The following is an 18,310-nucleotide window of genomic DNA, read 5'->3' on the forward strand; positions in this document are numbered from 1 at the left end:
AATATATGCAAAAATTCAAAAAATTATATCTTAATTTTACATAATTTGTAAGTGTGAATGTCAACAATAATCCAATGGATAGTGTATACTGTACAGGTCATAAGATCTGACATTTGATTGGCCGGAAGGGGCAATTGACAATGTATGGGAAAATTACAACTTCAAAATGCGATATCTCATGACTTAATCAATGTGTTGCCACACCGTAGGAGGCAGAAGGGGGCTACAGTTGGGGGTGCCCAAAATTTATGGTGGTTGTAGTATGTGTATGAAACATACTAATTCTAGGGGGTCTGGGGGCATGCCCCCCCCCCTCCCAAGGAAATTTTTGAAAATCAGGTGTCAGGAGATTGAATTTGGGGGCATTTTCGGTGGTTTTAGCTGTTAATCAAAATACTATTTGTTTTAATACGTGCTTGACTGTTGTTTATTAGATCATGATTGACAAATTTTTGGAAGTTCACATTGTGACTATTGCCTGGAGCACCCCCTCTTCTGCCACTACCGCCCCTTAGTATAATGGGGTGGGACAGCTGAATGTCAAATGCCCCATAGTAGGACAAACCTATCGTGTCACTGTTGGCCCCAGTTGCAACACAGGGATTTAAAATACTTGGATGCTTAATGAATGATCGTCAAAATCATAGGTCAAATGCCCCATAATGGGGCAGCAGTTTCGTGTCAATTCCCCCTGTAAAGCTGGGGGGAGGAGAGGATGGTACATTAAAACTTGGAGAGGCGACTTTAGACATTAACACCTACAAACTTAGGTTGCTAGGGGCAACAGTTAATTTACGCATTGTAAAATTTGTCTTTTACATACCGGAAGCTGATTATATCTATATTTTAGGTGCCGCTCGTAATCTCTAAAATTGATAAGCTAGCATTCTATTAAGGTGGGTAGAGAACCTGATTTTACAAACATAGGGCCTGAGAGAACATGCTTGAGTATTCCGTTTTTCGTCCTTTCTGTCGTGAATCTCGCTCGGAATCTCGAGCATTGTGTAGTGACGTCATATCGGGTACTTCCCCATCATCTCGTGTTGCTGACTCACATGACCTTATCACGTGAAAACAATGGAGGACGTTTAGAGAGCAGCAGTCAACATGGCGGCCAATAACAGTGATAGGATGGAACTGTCGCGTGAAGTACAGACATTTAAATTGCACGCAAAAAAACTGAAGAAGATATTCAAGGACACGGTGAAAGTACTAGCTGATTTGCAGGATTTTGAGCAGAGCTTGTCGTTAGACCAAGTTCTACATGTTGAAGCGCAGAAATGTATATCTAACGTGGTGTCTGGCCACACAGCTATAGCCATACTAGGGGATCTGTTTCTTCGTGTTCGTATTATAAACACTATCATTGGAGAGCAAATGGTACCCACCCCTCGCAATTATGACGAGAAATGGCGTATGATACATTTTAAACACAGCAAGAGACGCTTCATACGTCATATGGTGGATGGGTTTGATGCCGTGTCACGTAAGGATTATGGTGGAGTGGGTACCATGTTACATCGTGATGACCTGTTGGTGAACAACCACAAGACGGAGTCGGGAACTGTCCTGGAGATTGGAATGTCTAACTCATTACTGGAATCAGGATTGGAGTTGATCTGTGCTCCAAGTCATAGTGACCCGGTAGCTTGTACTAGCCAAGTGTTGGACTTGTGCAAGCTAGAATTGCATCCTTTTATCATTTATGCTGTCGATGGGAGCAAAATTTTGAGCAAGCAGGTGTGTCCTAGGGTGTGTGATGTAATCACCTTAACCTGTGAAGTGTGACCTAGGGTGTGTGATGTAATCACGTTAACCTGTGAAGTGTGACCTAGGGTGTGTGATGTAATCACCTTAACCTGTGAGGTGTGTCCTAGGGTGTGTGATGTAGTCACCATTTATCTCAGTCACCATTTATGTCAGCCTACAACTGTGTGTGTGTGTTGTGCATAGTGTAAAGTGAGACACATCTAGAGTCCTTATTATAGTGAGGTGTCCTGATTTCAGGGGTCTAAATGTGTGTGCACTAATAATGGGACCATGAACAAGTGTCCTGACTATCAAGATGTCCTTATTAGTGAGGTGTCCTGATTTCAGGGGTCTAAATGTGTGTACACTAATACAAATGGGACCATGGACAAGTGTCCTTATTAGTGAGGTGTCCTGATTTCAGGGGTCTAAATGTGTGTGCACTAATAATGGGACCATGGACAAGTGTCCTGATTATCAAGGTGTCCTTATTAGTGAGGTGTCCTGATTTCAGGGGTCTAAATGTGTGTACACTAATACAAATGGGATCATGGACAAGTGTCCTGATTATCAAGGTGTCCTTATTAGTGAGGTGTCCTGATTATCAAGGTGTCCTAATTAGTGAGGTGTCCTGATCATCAAGGTGTCCTTGTTAGTGAGGTGTACACTAGAGATGCAACGATGTATCGTATCGTATTAAGACAATATCGTTGTGTCGATACAAAGTCAAACCGTATCGATATATTGTGTGTCGTGATATATCGACATATCGTGGTTTGTTAACATGGCTGACAATCAAATTATTGTACATTGTGGTTAAACTGAATAGTATGTAATGCTTCTCAAAGAAAAATTAACTCAAAAAACAACATAGACCATTGCTTAGACTCCACTTTGTATCGCGCAATATATCGCTGTATCGTGATACACCACAGGCAATATATTGATACGTCTACACACTGTATCGTTGCAATCTAGTGTACACTGCTATGTGTTTGATCAGATATTTTTTAATGCAAGTCATTGATATTATTTACTTCTCAAGTGTAGGAGAACTTTGTGCTAAACATTGAACATTGTCTAACTAATATGAGTACTTGGAAAATATCAGATGTCATTATTTCAAGCAGTGTTAATGTAGTGTAGTGTTGTGTTGCAATACTGTGTACCATATGTGTGTTGTTGTATGGTATTGTGTTGTGTTGTATGGTATTGTGTGGTGTGGTGTTGTATGGTATTGTGTGTTGTTGTATGGTATTGTGTGGTGTTGTATGGTATTGTGTGGTGTTGTATGGTACTGTGTGGTGTTGTATGGTATTGTGTGTTGTTGTATGGTATTGTGTGTTGTTGTATGGTATTGTGTGTTGTTGTATGGTATTGTGTGTTGTTGAATGGTATTGTGTGGTGTTGTATGGTATTGTGTGGTGTTGTATGGTATTGTGTGGTGTTGTATGGTATTGTGTGGTGTTGTATGGTATTGTGTGGTGTTGTATGGTATTGTGTGGTGTTGTATGGTATTGTGTGTTGTTGTATGGTATTGTGTGGTGTTGTATGGTATTGTGTGGTGTTGTATGGTATTGTGTGTTGTTGTATGGTATTGTGTGGTGTTGTATGGTATTGTGTGTTGTTGTATGGTATTGTGTGTTGTTGTATGGTATTGTGTGGTGTTGTATGGTATTGTGTGGTGTTGTATGGTATTGTGTGTTGTTATATGGTATTGTGTGGTGTTGTATGGTATTGTGTGTTGTTGTGTGGTGTTGTTGTATAGTATTGTGGGTATTGTGTTGCATTGTAGTGCACACATTGAGTTATTGTTACTGTGTATAGTAAATATCTTAGTGTATTGTTACAATGGATTATTAAAATTTTGGGGTATTTGGGTAGATGAAAAGGCTTTATAGTGAACATTATACCACCGTATATCAGACCTGTTGGGTCTTGTCATGGTGTGTGTATTTCCAGACCACTTGTTTCATCAATTCTGTTCTAGGGTGGTCTGGGGGGGTAGGTAGTCCGTGGTAACCAATCAAATTTGTTGTTAACTCCACACTAAACATGTTGCTAGGTGATGTTATTACAATGTTACTCTTGTTGCCATAGCAATGTGAGGAGTTACGCTACATCAAGTCAACGATGCCGTATATCCCAGTGTTGTTTATTTCTACATCCTTGACTACCATCAATATGGATACTCCAAGCCACAGTCACGTGGAAGATGAGATTTGTCAGATGTTGTCATCAATTGGATATCTCAATGAGGACGCCTCAGTTACTCCTCCCATGATGCTGCCTAACCCGAGCTCCCCTGTCGCCATTTCTCCTTTTGACCCTTCTGATACAACCAGCTTGTCATTTAGCTTTATTCCTGTTGATAAGTTTGTGACATCATTGGTGGATTTCTCTTCTACTTTACTAGAGTATGTAGAATGCAACATGAACCTACAGATCACTAACGCAGCGTCTAGCTTACATGACGCGCACGCTCGGTGTTTACAGAGCCTTATTTTAGCAGCTCACGACTTGGCCCGTGAAGTCATGGTTACACCAAAGAGAATACAGTATGCTCGTGAGAAAGAAGACCTACTTTATCGACAGCTGATGGAACTAGCATCAAAGAAACAATCAGAGATCAAAGATCTGGTTTGTACTACAGTACTGAACATTCATTCTGATATTGTGGCTGAGGTGCTAGCTCTGCAGTTTGAGGGATTAAATGTCTCCCAGTCCCAAGTGGCTGGAGATGCCAAGACAATGAGAAAATGTCAAAACCAAGTGCAGAATGTCGTCTACCGCAAGCTGAGTGAAGAGGTGTCAAAGAGACTGGTTGAATCTGTGGACTACCTAAGGGAGAGTGTTGTTGGTACATTACAGAGGTGTTTAGAACACCTTGAGGGCGTGGAAGACTTACAAATTGATGACACAAGTCGAGCCCTAAAACAAATCCTTGACGCAGCGTACTCTCTAGAGTTTACTGAGCGTACAAGTGCATCTGCCGTTCGTCTTTTCTTTGAACGTCTCAAACAAACATTCCGCGGTGCCCCATGGAAGAATCTCAAGGTTGATGAACACTGGAAAGAGAAATATGTTTCACAACTCATCGATGGTTTAAGTGCCTCCAAACTGGCTAAGAACATTTGTTCTCAGTTCAGGGGAAAGGTGGCCGCAGCTCATGAGACATTTGAGCATGCTCTGAGACGATTAGAGATGCACCACTCTGGGAGAATGAAACAAAATGAGAGCCAAAGAGATACCATCAGAAAGGTGTGTTCTTGTTAATGCACACCATGTAATGAAAATTCATGTGGGCATTACAATATTGTGTATGTGAACTTGATGAAACCTCAACAGCTTCATTAGTGATGGTTAAATTGGCCCCTATTGATAGTGGTGACAAATTTTGTGAAGTACTTCCATCTGATATATACACTTCACTCGTTTCTGGATTAAACAGCTAAGTCCGTGCCTCATTATAGGACAAGTGTGTTTGATTTATTATGGTATTTTAAGGGCTATATTTCACACCATGGTAACACAGCCTGTGCTATTCACCCAGGTGCTCACCCCACACATGGCAAGGCTGTCACTCAGCTCAATAGCTCTACGTGACCTCATATTACATGGGTTACCCACTACTGGTCGGGAACTAGGTCGAGGACAGTATGGAGTGGTGTATAGTTGTAGTGAATGGGCTAATAACAGAAACCTTGCCATTAAGAGTGTGTTACCTCCTGATGAGAAACACTGGAATGATCTGGCATTAGAGTTCCATTATACTTGGTGAGTATCTGTGAGTTTTGTCTACCTCTTTGTAAAGGACCAAGTGTTGGTAGTGTACTCCAGTGATTAGTGTTACCTTTCAGCTAATGGCCAATGGCCATAGCACTGCTATAGAGATTGCTTTATTATGGACAATATCTGCAATGACATTTTCTGGCATCACAAAATAAAATAGTAGGGGGACTTTGTACAGGGAGGTATTGGGAAAGATAGTGTTTCCCTGTGGTAGCGTTTATAAATTCAAAAGGGTCCAAGGTAAGGCATATAGTGTACAATACAAATAAGCCTATTTGTGTCCAAATGTAAAATTTTTGGTCTTCTTTCCTTGTTGGAGCACGTTTTACATCGTCACGGCCTTTTTGTCTCCTGTTTCCATGTGTAAAAAAAGTACAGGTGACATTCATTTCCAATACTGTGTGCCCAAGTCTCACACTGACACAGCCATTTTGTCAATTGTGGCATCAAATTTCATCATTTTGTAGATATTGTTCATACTCCATAGCTACATTAAGGGGTAAAGGAACATTGACTAACATGATGTACTGAGGTTGACTAACATCATGTACTGAGGTTGACTAACAGTGCTTGAAATAATGGTCGGACATCTGACATTTTCCGACCAATATTGGTGTTTGTCCGAACATGTTTTAGTTTGGTCGGACATCGTGTCCAACCAAAATTGGTACAAAATTTACTCAGACAAATCCATATCAGACTTAAAAATATTCAATGTCTGAACAAGTTTACAAATATCTGATCAAAAAATAGTCTAGTTTAGGTGCTATGTCCTAGCACTTTTGTCTGCTTATTTCAAGCACTGGACTAACATCATGTACTGAGGTTGACTGACATCATGTACTGAGGTTGTTGAGCAAGTGCACTTCAATAAAGAGGCACGTGTCATTGTGGAGCCATAATGTATTTGCCTTGCAGTTTCCTAATATAGTAACCAGCTTGTGAATTTGCCTGTAGTCCTTATTAGGTGAATTCTATTTTTACAGTTTGTGAGGTACAATGAGTGATATCCGCAATGACGTTTTTTGACGTTGCGATTACAAAATTTGGTGTCATAATTGACAAAATGGCCGTGTTTGTGTGGGGGCTTTAGAGACTTTGGCACACAGTATTCGAAATGAATGTTGTCTGTATATTTTTACACATGGAACCATGAGATAATAAAGGTAAGAAGTAGTACACATACCGTGACAGTGCAAAACGAGCTCCAACAAGGAAAGCAGACCGAAAATTTTAAAATTGCACACAAATAGGCTTATTTGTATTGCCTTATATACTATAAGCCTCATCTTCGCCCTTATTCGAATTTATAAATGCTATCATAGGGAAACACCATCTCGCCCAATACCTCCATGTACAAAGTCCCCACACTACGGCGGCCATTTTGTTTTGTGACATCACAGATAATGCACGCTACGTCAAGAAACGTAATTGCGGATATCACTCATAGGCTGAGAGGTGTATTGTGGCGGATTAGCAAACTCCAAATTAGGACAGTGGTAGTATAGTTAGTTGGACACTTCCATCATATGAACACTGATTTTGGTCAGGCTTCAGTTTAAAATGAAAACAACCTCATCATCATACACTACGATAGTAGTGTATAGTAGGGACCACAAAGGAGTAGGTGTGGCCCACGAAATAGTATCACCCCAAAAAACAGCTTCAATTTCTCCTAACGACGATGAGGCAGTAGTGGTTAGGTGAAACTAAACCCAAACAAGCTTTCAGGTCGACCCGAAACGCTTTCAACAAGTTGCTACGGAATTTTAAAAATAATTTATTTAACGGAATTTTCTACTTACTGAGTAAGTAAGTAACTGACTAATGCCTCCAGACAAGCGTAACTCAATAACGGCTAAGGTTATGGGCTTGATGTTTTCACTGTTTGACGTCGCTTCGACCTGACAGGTGCCTTTTGGCATACCGCAGTACGTACAATGCATTCTTCTTGGACTTACCAGTGTCCTCCTTTGTGTCCCATTCATCTTTGCTGACAGCGAAAAGTATCGATTTAGCAATAGCACATAATGACTTCCCTCCGTAACAGAAATCGTCCGTATTTGTCATAGTGGCTATTTTGATTTCAGAGGTGCTTTTCAAACAGTTCTTGATTCTTGAATATAGCCGACAACAAAGCATAATGGATACTTCACTTTTCAGACGATAACTGGGGCGCGCGGCACCATTTCTTTCTTTCGGTATGTGTGGATTGCAGAGGTGCTTTTCGAACAGTTCTTGATTCGAAATGCTGCGTAACGGGTTGAACATAGCTGACAACGAAATGTAATGGATACTTCACTTTTCAGACAATAATTGGGGGGCGCGGCACCATTTCAGATGCAGGTTCACCAGTCATAATAATTATTTACAAAAAGAGTTAACAAACAAGTATAATTTGGAATTTCCAACTAGTGTAGGGACCATAGCACATCGATAAAAAGTACTGAAACAAGCTGGAGTAGTGAACGATATTAAATCACAGTAAAGCAATAAGAAGTGTTATATCCCTACTGTGCATTTCCATTATGGTATCTTGAGCACAGTAGGGATATAACACTTCTTAAACCCCAGTGCGTGGGAGTATCAAAGCGCCACGCTGGGTTATAACTACCATACAGCTAGACAGAGCGGCGCTGCTACTGTACGATATATTAGTTATCACCCAGTGATAACTAACTTATCACCCTGTTGCGGAGCCACTCAGTCTCTTCGTGACATCATAATAACCGCGAATGGCATTGTTTACCAATGGAACAAAAAGCCAAATAAGGAAATATTGATACAAAACACACCAATACAACACTTAAAACTAACTAAACCTTACAAGAAAACTGTTAATCCTTTACACAATAACACTACAAGTTACCAATACGATAGTTTAACAAATGTCAAGAATTAGGGCTAAAACGAATATTCTAAATGAAAGAGAACGAATATTTTTAGTCAAGAACGAATAATAGAATATTCTATATATAGTGTAATGCTCTTATACAGTGTATATGTGTTATTTCTTATTATTTGTATTCAATTGTAAAACATCATTAAAATTTGATACAGTACTGATATAGGCAGCTTTTGAAATGAAGTAAAAGTGTCTGATGATGTAGCTACTAGAGGTATACCGATAAAGATTTTTCAGCTGTATTGATATCTGATTAATTTGTACCTAAAAGAGCTGATACTGATTATATACCGATTAAATTATTGTATATTCGTAAATCAAATAGAACTACAGGTGTAGCTACTACATGATGTATATGTAGCATTGAGTAAAGAGAAGTGATGTAACTTTACTATATTACTTTATGGTGGTGTGGCCTCTATTACACAACCCAGACAATTAGGCACCACAAATATTTTACTATGATACATGCTCCCTTGTCCGGATTACTCCGTATTTTGATTAGTTACCAAGATGGCTGTAATACACAGGTGATCACTTTAGTTTGTCTGTAGTGCAGTTTTTTATTCTTAAAGTGCAGCTAACAGCTACTGTTCTGGGTAAGAATACTTTAACACTAATAGTAGTACTCACACGCGCAGTCGTATGGCTTCTCGTAACTTAGCGTTTTATAGAATAGTGTAGAGAGGCTTTCTGTTTGTTTGTAGCGAGCAAAAAGGCTTTTGATAGCTGGCCATGCAAACTAATAGATTCATAGAGCGTTTGTGCCCATTATTACTGAATATGGAAGGCAAATCAGCAACCGATCGCGATCTGATCACCCTCGCGATCACCAATCCGATTATTGGTACATCTCTAGTCCAGTGTCTGATGTTGTAGAGACTGACAAAGATTCCTCATTACTAGTGTCCGCCATCTTTACTGTAATTTCGATGTTTCGAATTCAATAATTCCTTCGAACGAAGTCGAATCGAATACGAATTCGAATATTCGGTATATTCGTTTTAGCCCTATCAAGAATAGTACGTGACGATTTTCGCTCCAGCGATCACTCCCAACGGCCACTATGGCGAAGAACTAACTTCCTCTAGCTTCATCGTTCTATCTTGGACTATGGTAGCCACTTGTTGGTCTTTATTTTTCTCTTGCACACCACCATACCAATTTCTGACGAAGGCAAATTGTACCTGGAACCGCTGCTTCATAACATCGCCCTTCGCTACAGTTTGTAGGCAGTATGTAAGGTCTCTCTTGTGGCTACGAAGTAGAATCTCCACACAATTCGGACGAAATCTTGAGCACAGTGACAGGAACTCAAACCGGAACTTAATTTACTATCCGTAAACTTCTGCGCACTCCCGCGCACTGGGATATAAAACAGTTATATCCCGTATACTCGGATGATATCATTGTTATTACACTCGTCCTCGGCTCCGCCTCGGACTCGTGTAATAACAATGATATCACCCTCGTACCGGGATATAACTATAACTTATTGTTTTACTGTGATTTAATATCGTGCACTACTCCAGCTTGTTTCTGTACTTTTTATCGATGTGCTATGGTCCCTACTCTAGTTGAGAATTCCTGTGTACTTTATATAATGGTGTCTGTTATAGGGAGTTGTGTAGCTAGTAACTTGATCAAATTATGTAGTTTTACATGTTGGGCATGTTTACACTATTGGATATCAACGTGTTATGTATGCTATGATATGATATCAAAAGTTACACCATGATATGATATCAGGAGTTACATTATGATATGATATCAGGAGTTACATCCACACAAATATTGCGAACTCTTAATGACATGATATTGCAACTCCAGTGTTAAAGAATGATCGTACACAACTGAAAGCTCTCCAAACACTAGTACCCTATTGTAGGCTAATACTATAGATTAGTACATTGTCACATGATAGGCCACTGGACATCGTATTAGGTTCGTGATATGACATATTACTACATGTGATTGCACAACCAAATATGGTGAAATTGATACCGTTATTATGGAGTGCTATATTTACAAGAAGTGTATACATAATTTTGTCTCGTTTCTTAGCTAGGAAAGCCACACAAGTGTTGGGTGGCTCTGGAAGGCATAATTTATTGATATCATTTCAGACATTAGAGAACTTGATATCGATACTGAGGTGAATGGGATCACATGAGATGATGTATGACTGGTCATCTCCTTACCTTTGTAACTGTCCCCATTACTGGTGTACGTGTCATGTCAGTGTTTCACCTGTATGTTGTGTTTTGTGAACACGGACATCTGATGATGATATGTAGTCATGGTGGTTACTGTTATGTAATATGGTTGCTAGGTCATTGCCACCCAATGACTTTATAGTCAATCTGATTGGTGCTGTCATTGATGAGGATTATTCGGGAGGATCAGGTGCTGTTGTGTTGTTTATTATGCCACGTTTTCCGAGAGACCTCCACTCTGCCCTGAAGCATGGTATAACAAAGAAGATGCAACTACAAATAGCTCTTGATGTGGTGCAAGGAATCAGGTTCCTCCACAGTCAGGGATTACTACACCGAGATATCAAGTTGAAGAATGTACTGGTGAGTGGGGCATTATTTAGAGTTTACTATGGGAGTCAGATGATGGAGTGTTGGGTAGACACACACGGCAGATATTTTGTCACAAAATTTGCCTGTATATAACTGGTGGACTAGAGGGTGGGTCATCCCCTAAACAGGAGTCAGTTTTGTGCTACAAGTAAAGCACCGGTTTATCAGCATATGCGTTCTCAGTGCTTTGTTACTGAAAATTACATGTGGGTTTAAGGGGTAAATCCCTACTTATGTCTTGCATATGTTACCAAATCTGCAAAAAAAGGGACATAATCGCACAAGCCTAAATTTACAGTATGAAGCATTGAATACATTGGGTGAAACGCTTGTGTATTGTTGAAAAAATTCCGTAAATTTTTAAACCCCTCTTTCTTAGTGAAGGAAGGGACTAACAATATAAACCTGGATATCATCTTATTCGCCTGCTCAAGAGGAGTTGGAAAATCGTTGTTTCGTTGCAGTAGACCCGAGGATACGTAAGTTATGAGCATTTGTTTACGTCATGTCGAAACAATCGTACGCGATCAATTTATCTTCATGAATTTCGCCTTTGTATGCAGTGAAGAAGGGTGAGTAAAGGAAAAACTTACCCAGTGATTGATTCCCCTGTTCATGGTGAACATTGTGGTGAAAATTGTACCTTCGTACATCAATCCGTTGGTAAGTTGCAACCGTTTTTGTAAGCGCCTGTAATTTATTTTCCTATACTTGCTGTACATATCAATTTTTCTGTTGTTGCTACTTTGTAGGGCTGTAGCTCCCAAAATTATTGGCATATGAAGCTGAAACTTTGCCAGTGGGTACGCTTGGCTAAGTAGATTATCAATGTTTAAACAGGAATTCGAAAAATATACGATTATGTCCTGTTTTTGCAGATCCGGTCACATATATTCAGGCATAAGTGACTTCCCTTGTTTCACTACTTTTTATTTCTATGATCCCTTAAAAATTCTTATACTTCTTCGATCGCTTTTTGTAACATTATTATGACTGGTGAACTGGCTTACTGCATTAGAATGGTGACAGGCTTATTGTTTTCATCTGAATGTGCCCCAACTATCAATTACTGGAATAGCAAAGTGACCATTATGCTTGTTTTCAGCCATGTTCAGCCTGATACACGTGTTCAGCCTGTTACACGTGTTCAGCCTGTTACACGTGTTCAGCCTGTTACACAATGCTACACTGCAAGAAGGGCCTCTGCAATCAATCAGTCACAACGGAAAACTCCCATCAAACATAGGGAAGCCATCATGTGACACTACCACGAATTTGTACTGTCAATGCTACACAACAGTAAGTCCATGAAGCATGTTGCTGATGCATTGTATGTACTGTGTTATGCCAAAAGGCACCAGTCGGGCTGAAGCAACGTTGAACAGTGAAAAATCAAGCCTGTAGATTTGTCACCGAAAAAAAAAAAAAAAAATGGGTAGGTGGGTAAACCTGAGCTGAAACACTCAGATCACTGTCTCTACTGAGCACTAGGTGGGTAAACCTGAGCTGAAACACTCGGATCACTGTCTCTACTGAGCACTAGGTGCTTAAGCTGTTATCAAGTTTTACGCTTGTCTGAAAGTATCAGTCAGGCAGTAGTAAATTTCACTAAATAAAAAAACTAAAAATGGTTACACTTCAAGTATAAAGACAATCTGCTGATACTAGCCATCTTGAAAACTCATCAAAATGCAGAGTAATCTGGACAACCTGCCTTTGTGGGAGCATGCATTAAAATGTTTGTGGTAGCTAATTGTCTGGGTGGTGTAATAGAGGCAGGTATCCAGGTAGAGGTGTTAAACACACTAACTATTTGTCATACTGTAGTTCTCTGAATAACTGAACTAAGAAATTTGTATACACAGTGAATGTAGAATCAGTGTGGCTCTTCAATGTACAGATAAATTGGATATTGTTACAACTATTGCTAATATGCCAGTTATAACTAGCCATGACCACTTCATTATAGTATCGTGATACAGTATCATATCCTCTTGTAGTTGGACAACAGCAATCGAGGTCGCCTTACTGATCTTGGGTTCTGCAAGCCTGAGGCTATGATGACATGTACAATTGTCGGTACGCCAATCCACATGGCCCCAGAGCTGTTTGGCGGCAAATATGATGCCTCAGTAGACATCTATGCCTTTGGTATCCTCTTCTGGTACATCTGCTCCAACGACGTCAAACTACCTCACAACTTTGAGCAGTGTCAGAACAAGGAACAACTTTGGACCTCGGTAAAGAAGGGCCTCAGGCCGGAAAAACTGCCCAAGTTTGAAGCAATCTGTTGGAAACTGATGTGTGACTGTTGGGATGGTGACGTTGCTAAGCGACCGCTTGATGGTGACGTGTCAACAAGACTGGAAATTATGTTAAAAGAGTTGTCATGACAACCAGTTGTTAGGGATAATGTGTAATCATAATTTTATTATTTGAATGTGTGGATCAGGTGATCTTGTTACTATTATTAGAATATTTGTAATTATTGTTATTTAATCACTCCTGAATGTTTGTGAAATATCCTCAAATTGGTGATTTTTTAGATCCTTGAAGAATAGGGTGTGCATTATTAAAGGGTACTAGATATTTAACAGTTGTATTCTCTTGTTAGTGTCACATTGAAGGATGAGTTTGTCTGGGCATGATAAGGATATGGTAATTTGTGATACTCTCAACAGACATCACACTGAGAAATATCACATGTAAATCATTACCTCAACATGTTGTAAAGGTCACTGTGTGATATTGTCAAAGGTAAGCAAATGGTTATTCAGCACTCAAATATCAAGTGCGAGAATCACTTATGGTCTCCATGGTGAAAATCTAGTCAACATCCTGTTGATGGTGATGACCTCACTGCTGGGTAGTAGCTACCCTGGGGCTATTATAAACACCATATGGTCATGTGATCCAGCCAGTTGTAAACACCGCATGACATCAGATAGTAACCACTAATGACAATGTAATCACCTAGTGTTATCATCATGTAGTTACAGCTTTAAAAAGTAATTCAAATGAAGAGGAAATTTTCCCAAGTGTCTGTTTACAGAGATGTCACATGATGTATTACTGCACATAATAGATAACTTCAACTGTCCACAATAATGTAATGGACGTCTTGAGACCAATTGCAACCAATAGGTAGTGTCCTGATTATCAAGGTGATTGGAATGTTAAATGAATAATAACAAGAGTTTATAATGGGAGGGGCTCCCATTATAAACTCTTGATAACAATTGTATTTGAGTGTCATAGTCCTTCTTGTATTATCCTAATAAGGTGGTGTTCTGTTCAATTATAGTTAAGCCACTTCAACTAAATCTTTTGTTTCTCACTGAAACTAGTTGAAAAGTGGGTCGGTAGGTAAGTATAAATAATAATAGTAATAGGTGGTAATAATTTTTTAAAACTGAAGTTATGGCAACACATGTAACTATGGTGTTCGATAAACTATTAGTTATGGTTAGTATATCTAAATGATCAAATGCCCATCCAAAGTCTGCTTTAACAACTCTTCTTGTATTAATCAAGCTCGCCCCATACGTAGCTAATATGGATGGCCAACAATACATCGATGCCACAAACTCACGTGATCTTCAAAAACATCTCATTTACAAATTTTATGAGTCGGTCAGGTCCGAAATTTAAATGGCCTAATCATTATAGTGGCCTGGGGAGCTCATTATCTGAACAAAGTTCTAGAATTGCATTGCTCACTGACTGATGGCCCAGTCTTACTCAACAGGGGGTAAATTACAGGTCATGTAGGCACAAGACAATCAGCCCCTATGGTTTGTGACAGTTTCAGCTCTTATTAAGCTCCAATTGGTTTAGCAATGATGAGTTGCAGATACAATAAGGCAAAAAATTTTTGTAGTTGAAACATACATCTCCATAATATTTAAATTTTGTGGATAAGATGTTGTGGAATCCACAAAACATTGTATTCCCATAAAAATTTCTTCCCTTCTAGTCCTAGGCCTGTACTGAGATATGTGACCCAGTCTGACAAAATGGGGCATATAGCCTGTCAAATTTTGGCCATAATTTCAAAGTTTGAAATTTTATCACTTTCTGTGGACATGACAACTATTCAAATGTTTTATCACTTATGGAGAAATTTATGGAGATTTTACTGAAACTTACAGAATTGTTATAGCTTACACAGAATTGGAGATACAGATTATTAAGCAAACACATGTATTCTCTGGCTATCAGCCCCATTTTGTCAGACTTGGTCACATATTAAGTTGTTTTTCCACAGCACTGGTGTCAGGAATGGGATCGTGAATTAATTTCACAGCTCATGGCCAGTTATAATTATTGTAGTGATCAACAACTTAAGCCAAACACACTATTACACACCACTTACAGGGGTGATTTTACACACTACTTGAAACTTTAAGAAATTGAAACTTCAGGCTAGGTTTCTAGAATCTGGAATCTATCATGGATCAGGACACATTTTAAAATCTTTAAATAATAGTTTCTCACATGACAGCAACACTTATAGCATTGTTCTGAATTATGATTTTGGTGAAAAGATCAAGATACTCTAATAGAGCAGTCAGGCAATCTAATATAACAGTCACTTAGCTATAGTGGAAACCCCTTTTCAAAATTCCTGCATACGCCCCTGACTTAGTTCTTATGTGACTACAGCAGTATAACTACAACACCTCTTTATTGACAAGTAGTTAACACCTCTATTGATGACCTGTAGTTAACACGTTTATTGACAACCTGTAGTTAACACCTTATTGACCACCTGTAGTTAACACCTTATTGACCACCTGTAGTTAACACTTCTATTGATGACCTGCAGTTAACACTTCTATTGACCACCTGTAGTTAACACCTCTACTGATGACCTGTAGTTAACACCTCTATTGATGACCTGTAGTTAGCACCTTATTGATGACCTGTAGTTAACACTTCTATTGACCACCTGTAGTTAACACCTCTATTGATGACCTGTAGTTAGCACCTTATTGATGACCTGTAGTTAACACCTTATTGATGACCTGTAGTTAGCACCTTATTGATGACCTGTAGTTAACACTTCTATTGACCACCTGTAGTTAACACCTCTACTGACAACCTGTAGTTAACACCTCTATTGATGACCTGTAGTTAGCACCTTATTGATGACCTGCAGTTAAGACTTCTATTGACCACCTGTAGTTAACACCTCTATTGACCACCTGTAGTTAACACCTCTATTGATGACCTGTAGTTAGCACCTTATTGATGACCTGTAGTTAACACCTTATTGACAACCTGTAGTTAACACCTTATTGACAACCTGTAGTTAACACCTCTATTGACAACCTGTAGTTAACACCTTATTGATGACCTGTAGTTAACACCTTATTGACAACCTGTAGTTAACACCTTATTGACAACCTGTAGTTAACACCTTATTGACAACCTGTAGTTAACACCTTATTGATGACCTGTAGTTAACACCTTATTGACCACCTGTAGTTAACACTTCTACTATTATTAAACAATATATCTAAAAATCAATAATATAATCACACATATTCTAATATATGGTAGTTGTTATTCCACAGTTGATTTACGGGTACATGACTGATATGGTAACCATGACAACCAAGTTCTGGAGGACAATGGGGTACGTTGATCGTGGTGCTTAGCAACAATTGTCAGGAACACTATGGGATAGAGATAAGATCATGTGATCTAAGTAACGGATTGCAAACATCGCAAACACACCCTCCTTCATATTGGAACCTGTCTTAGTGGCCAACTGCATAGAAAGGCCACCTCTTTATAGTGGCCATACACAAGTGAGAAATGCTACAACACTTCACCTCATGTGCCTAATTATTACAATAATTCACCCTCTGTGTGTGTGTGTGTGTGTGTGTGTATAAAGACTCAGCCTGGAAAGTGACTGGCTTAGTTGGAGGGTCCAAGCACTTTGATGTTAAACTACGTGTAGCCAGACAGGTACTAGTTTATCAGCGATTGTTCTATTAGAGTATCATTTACTAGAGATGTGTAGGCATTGGTATAAGATTTGATCAATGTGTTTTAGATTGGTACAACACTAAACTACACAATTAATGGCCAGAACCTTTGACATTAGACATGATATACAGATATCTGTAGTAAAAAGTTTCTTTTTGTTAAATTTTGCATACAACATTTGAATTGTTTTCGAAGTTTGCTATTGCATCACAACACCTCAACAGTACTACTCATATTACAGTAACCCCAGTGTAAACCCCAGTATAAACCTCAGTGTAGTCTTACCATCTTCAAGTGTGGTTCTCTTGATTCCCCAGTCTGCTATTCCTAACTGAACCTTCACTGAATTAAGAACAGCAAACAATTCACTGACTACAAGTTGATCCTTGTCTATCTTGTAAGATATTTTGCCTGTAGTAACAAATAACACATAATAATAGGTTGGTAGAGCAGGCCAGAGTGGGGGGCAACTTTGTCAATCAATTTTAAACAATAGAATTTGAGCCATACAGGTGTTATTCATAAGTCTATGGATTTTCCCCAGGGAATTTTTCATACTTTTGAAGTTCTGAGAGAGAATCGTAGATGATTTTAGTGTTTCTACAAATAAATTAAGTAGCTTGTAGTTTTTGTAAAGTGACTATCCTATCAATTTGTTGACTGCTCTATTAGAGTATCTTGATCTTACAAGCACTATTTAATAAAGTTGGAGGGTATTACATACTGTGACAAACTCATTGACAGAGAGTATGTTATGGCTGTGTCTAACACTGAGTATCATTGTCCATGATTTTAGAAAAAAACACGATTCACCTGTGCTACACCGAGTGCCTGGATAATCACCATGTCAAACAATACAAGGTAACCGAGCTAGTCTAATTCTCCACACTAAACTGAACCAGATAATATGCACTCCTTACAAAAGTATGCATTAATTAGAATATAATGTGCATATTGTATGGCTGTCATGTGTACACAAAAACCAGAGGATATAATTTGTTACCTATGGTACAATGATGATGAACCACTCAAGAAATGAAGGTGTGCTTGACCAGCATGTTACTAAGAACAACGAGAGACTATACAGCTCATCTGCACCTTGTAGTATAGCATGACTGTATAGCATGGGTGTGTGTACTGTATAGCATGGGTGTGTGTACTGTATAGCATGGGTGTGTGTACTGTATAGCATGGGTGTGTGTACTGTATAGCATGGGTGTGTGTACTGTATAGCATGGGTGTGTGTACTGTATAGCATGAGTGTGTGTACTGTATA

The 18,310-nt window shown here is 39.1% G+C and overlaps 2 protein-coding genes across 3 annotated transcripts in view; one reads left to right on the top strand and one right to left on the bottom strand.

The window, feature by feature from the left end:
• The first annotated feature begins 1,056 nt into the window (after nt 1-1,056).
• LOC136252649 (dual serine/threonine and tyrosine protein kinase-like) lies at nt 1,057-13,555 on the top strand. Its single transcript, XM_066045175.1, has 5 exons — nt 1,057-1,740; nt 3,850-5,010; nt 5,303-5,526; nt 10,779-11,025; nt 13,035-13,555. The coding sequence occupies exons 1-5, from the start codon at nt 1,108-1,110 to the stop codon at nt 13,425-13,427; spliced, it is 2,658 nt and encodes an 885-aa protein (XP_065901247.1). The 5' UTR covers nt 1,057-1,107; the 3' UTR covers nt 13,428-13,555.
• Nucleotides 13,556-16,531: 2,976 nt separating this feature from the next.
• The window catches only part of LOC136252648 (ABC transporter A family member 9-like), a 41,934-nt gene continuing 40,155 nt past the window's right edge, over nt 16,532-18,310 (bottom strand). For both annotated transcript variants that reach the window (XM_066045174.1, XM_066045173.1), the window contains exons 30-31: nt 17,320-17,445; nt 16,532-16,715 (exon numbers count right to left, since the gene is read on the bottom strand). In XM_066045174.1, coding sequence (XP_065901246.1) covers nt 16,603-16,715; nt 17,320-17,445 — 239 coding nt within the window. In that variant the 3' untranslated portion in view covers nt 16,532-16,602. The remainder of the gene's footprint in view (nt 16,716-17,319; nt 17,446-18,310) is intronic.

The sequence above is a fragment of the Dysidea avara genome, chromosome 4 (genome assembly GCF_963678975.1).
Source record: "Dysidea avara chromosome 4, odDysAvar1.4, whole genome shotgun sequence".
Classification (NCBI taxonomy): Eukaryota; Metazoa; Porifera; class Demospongiae; order Dictyoceratida; family Dysideidae; genus Dysidea; species Dysidea avara.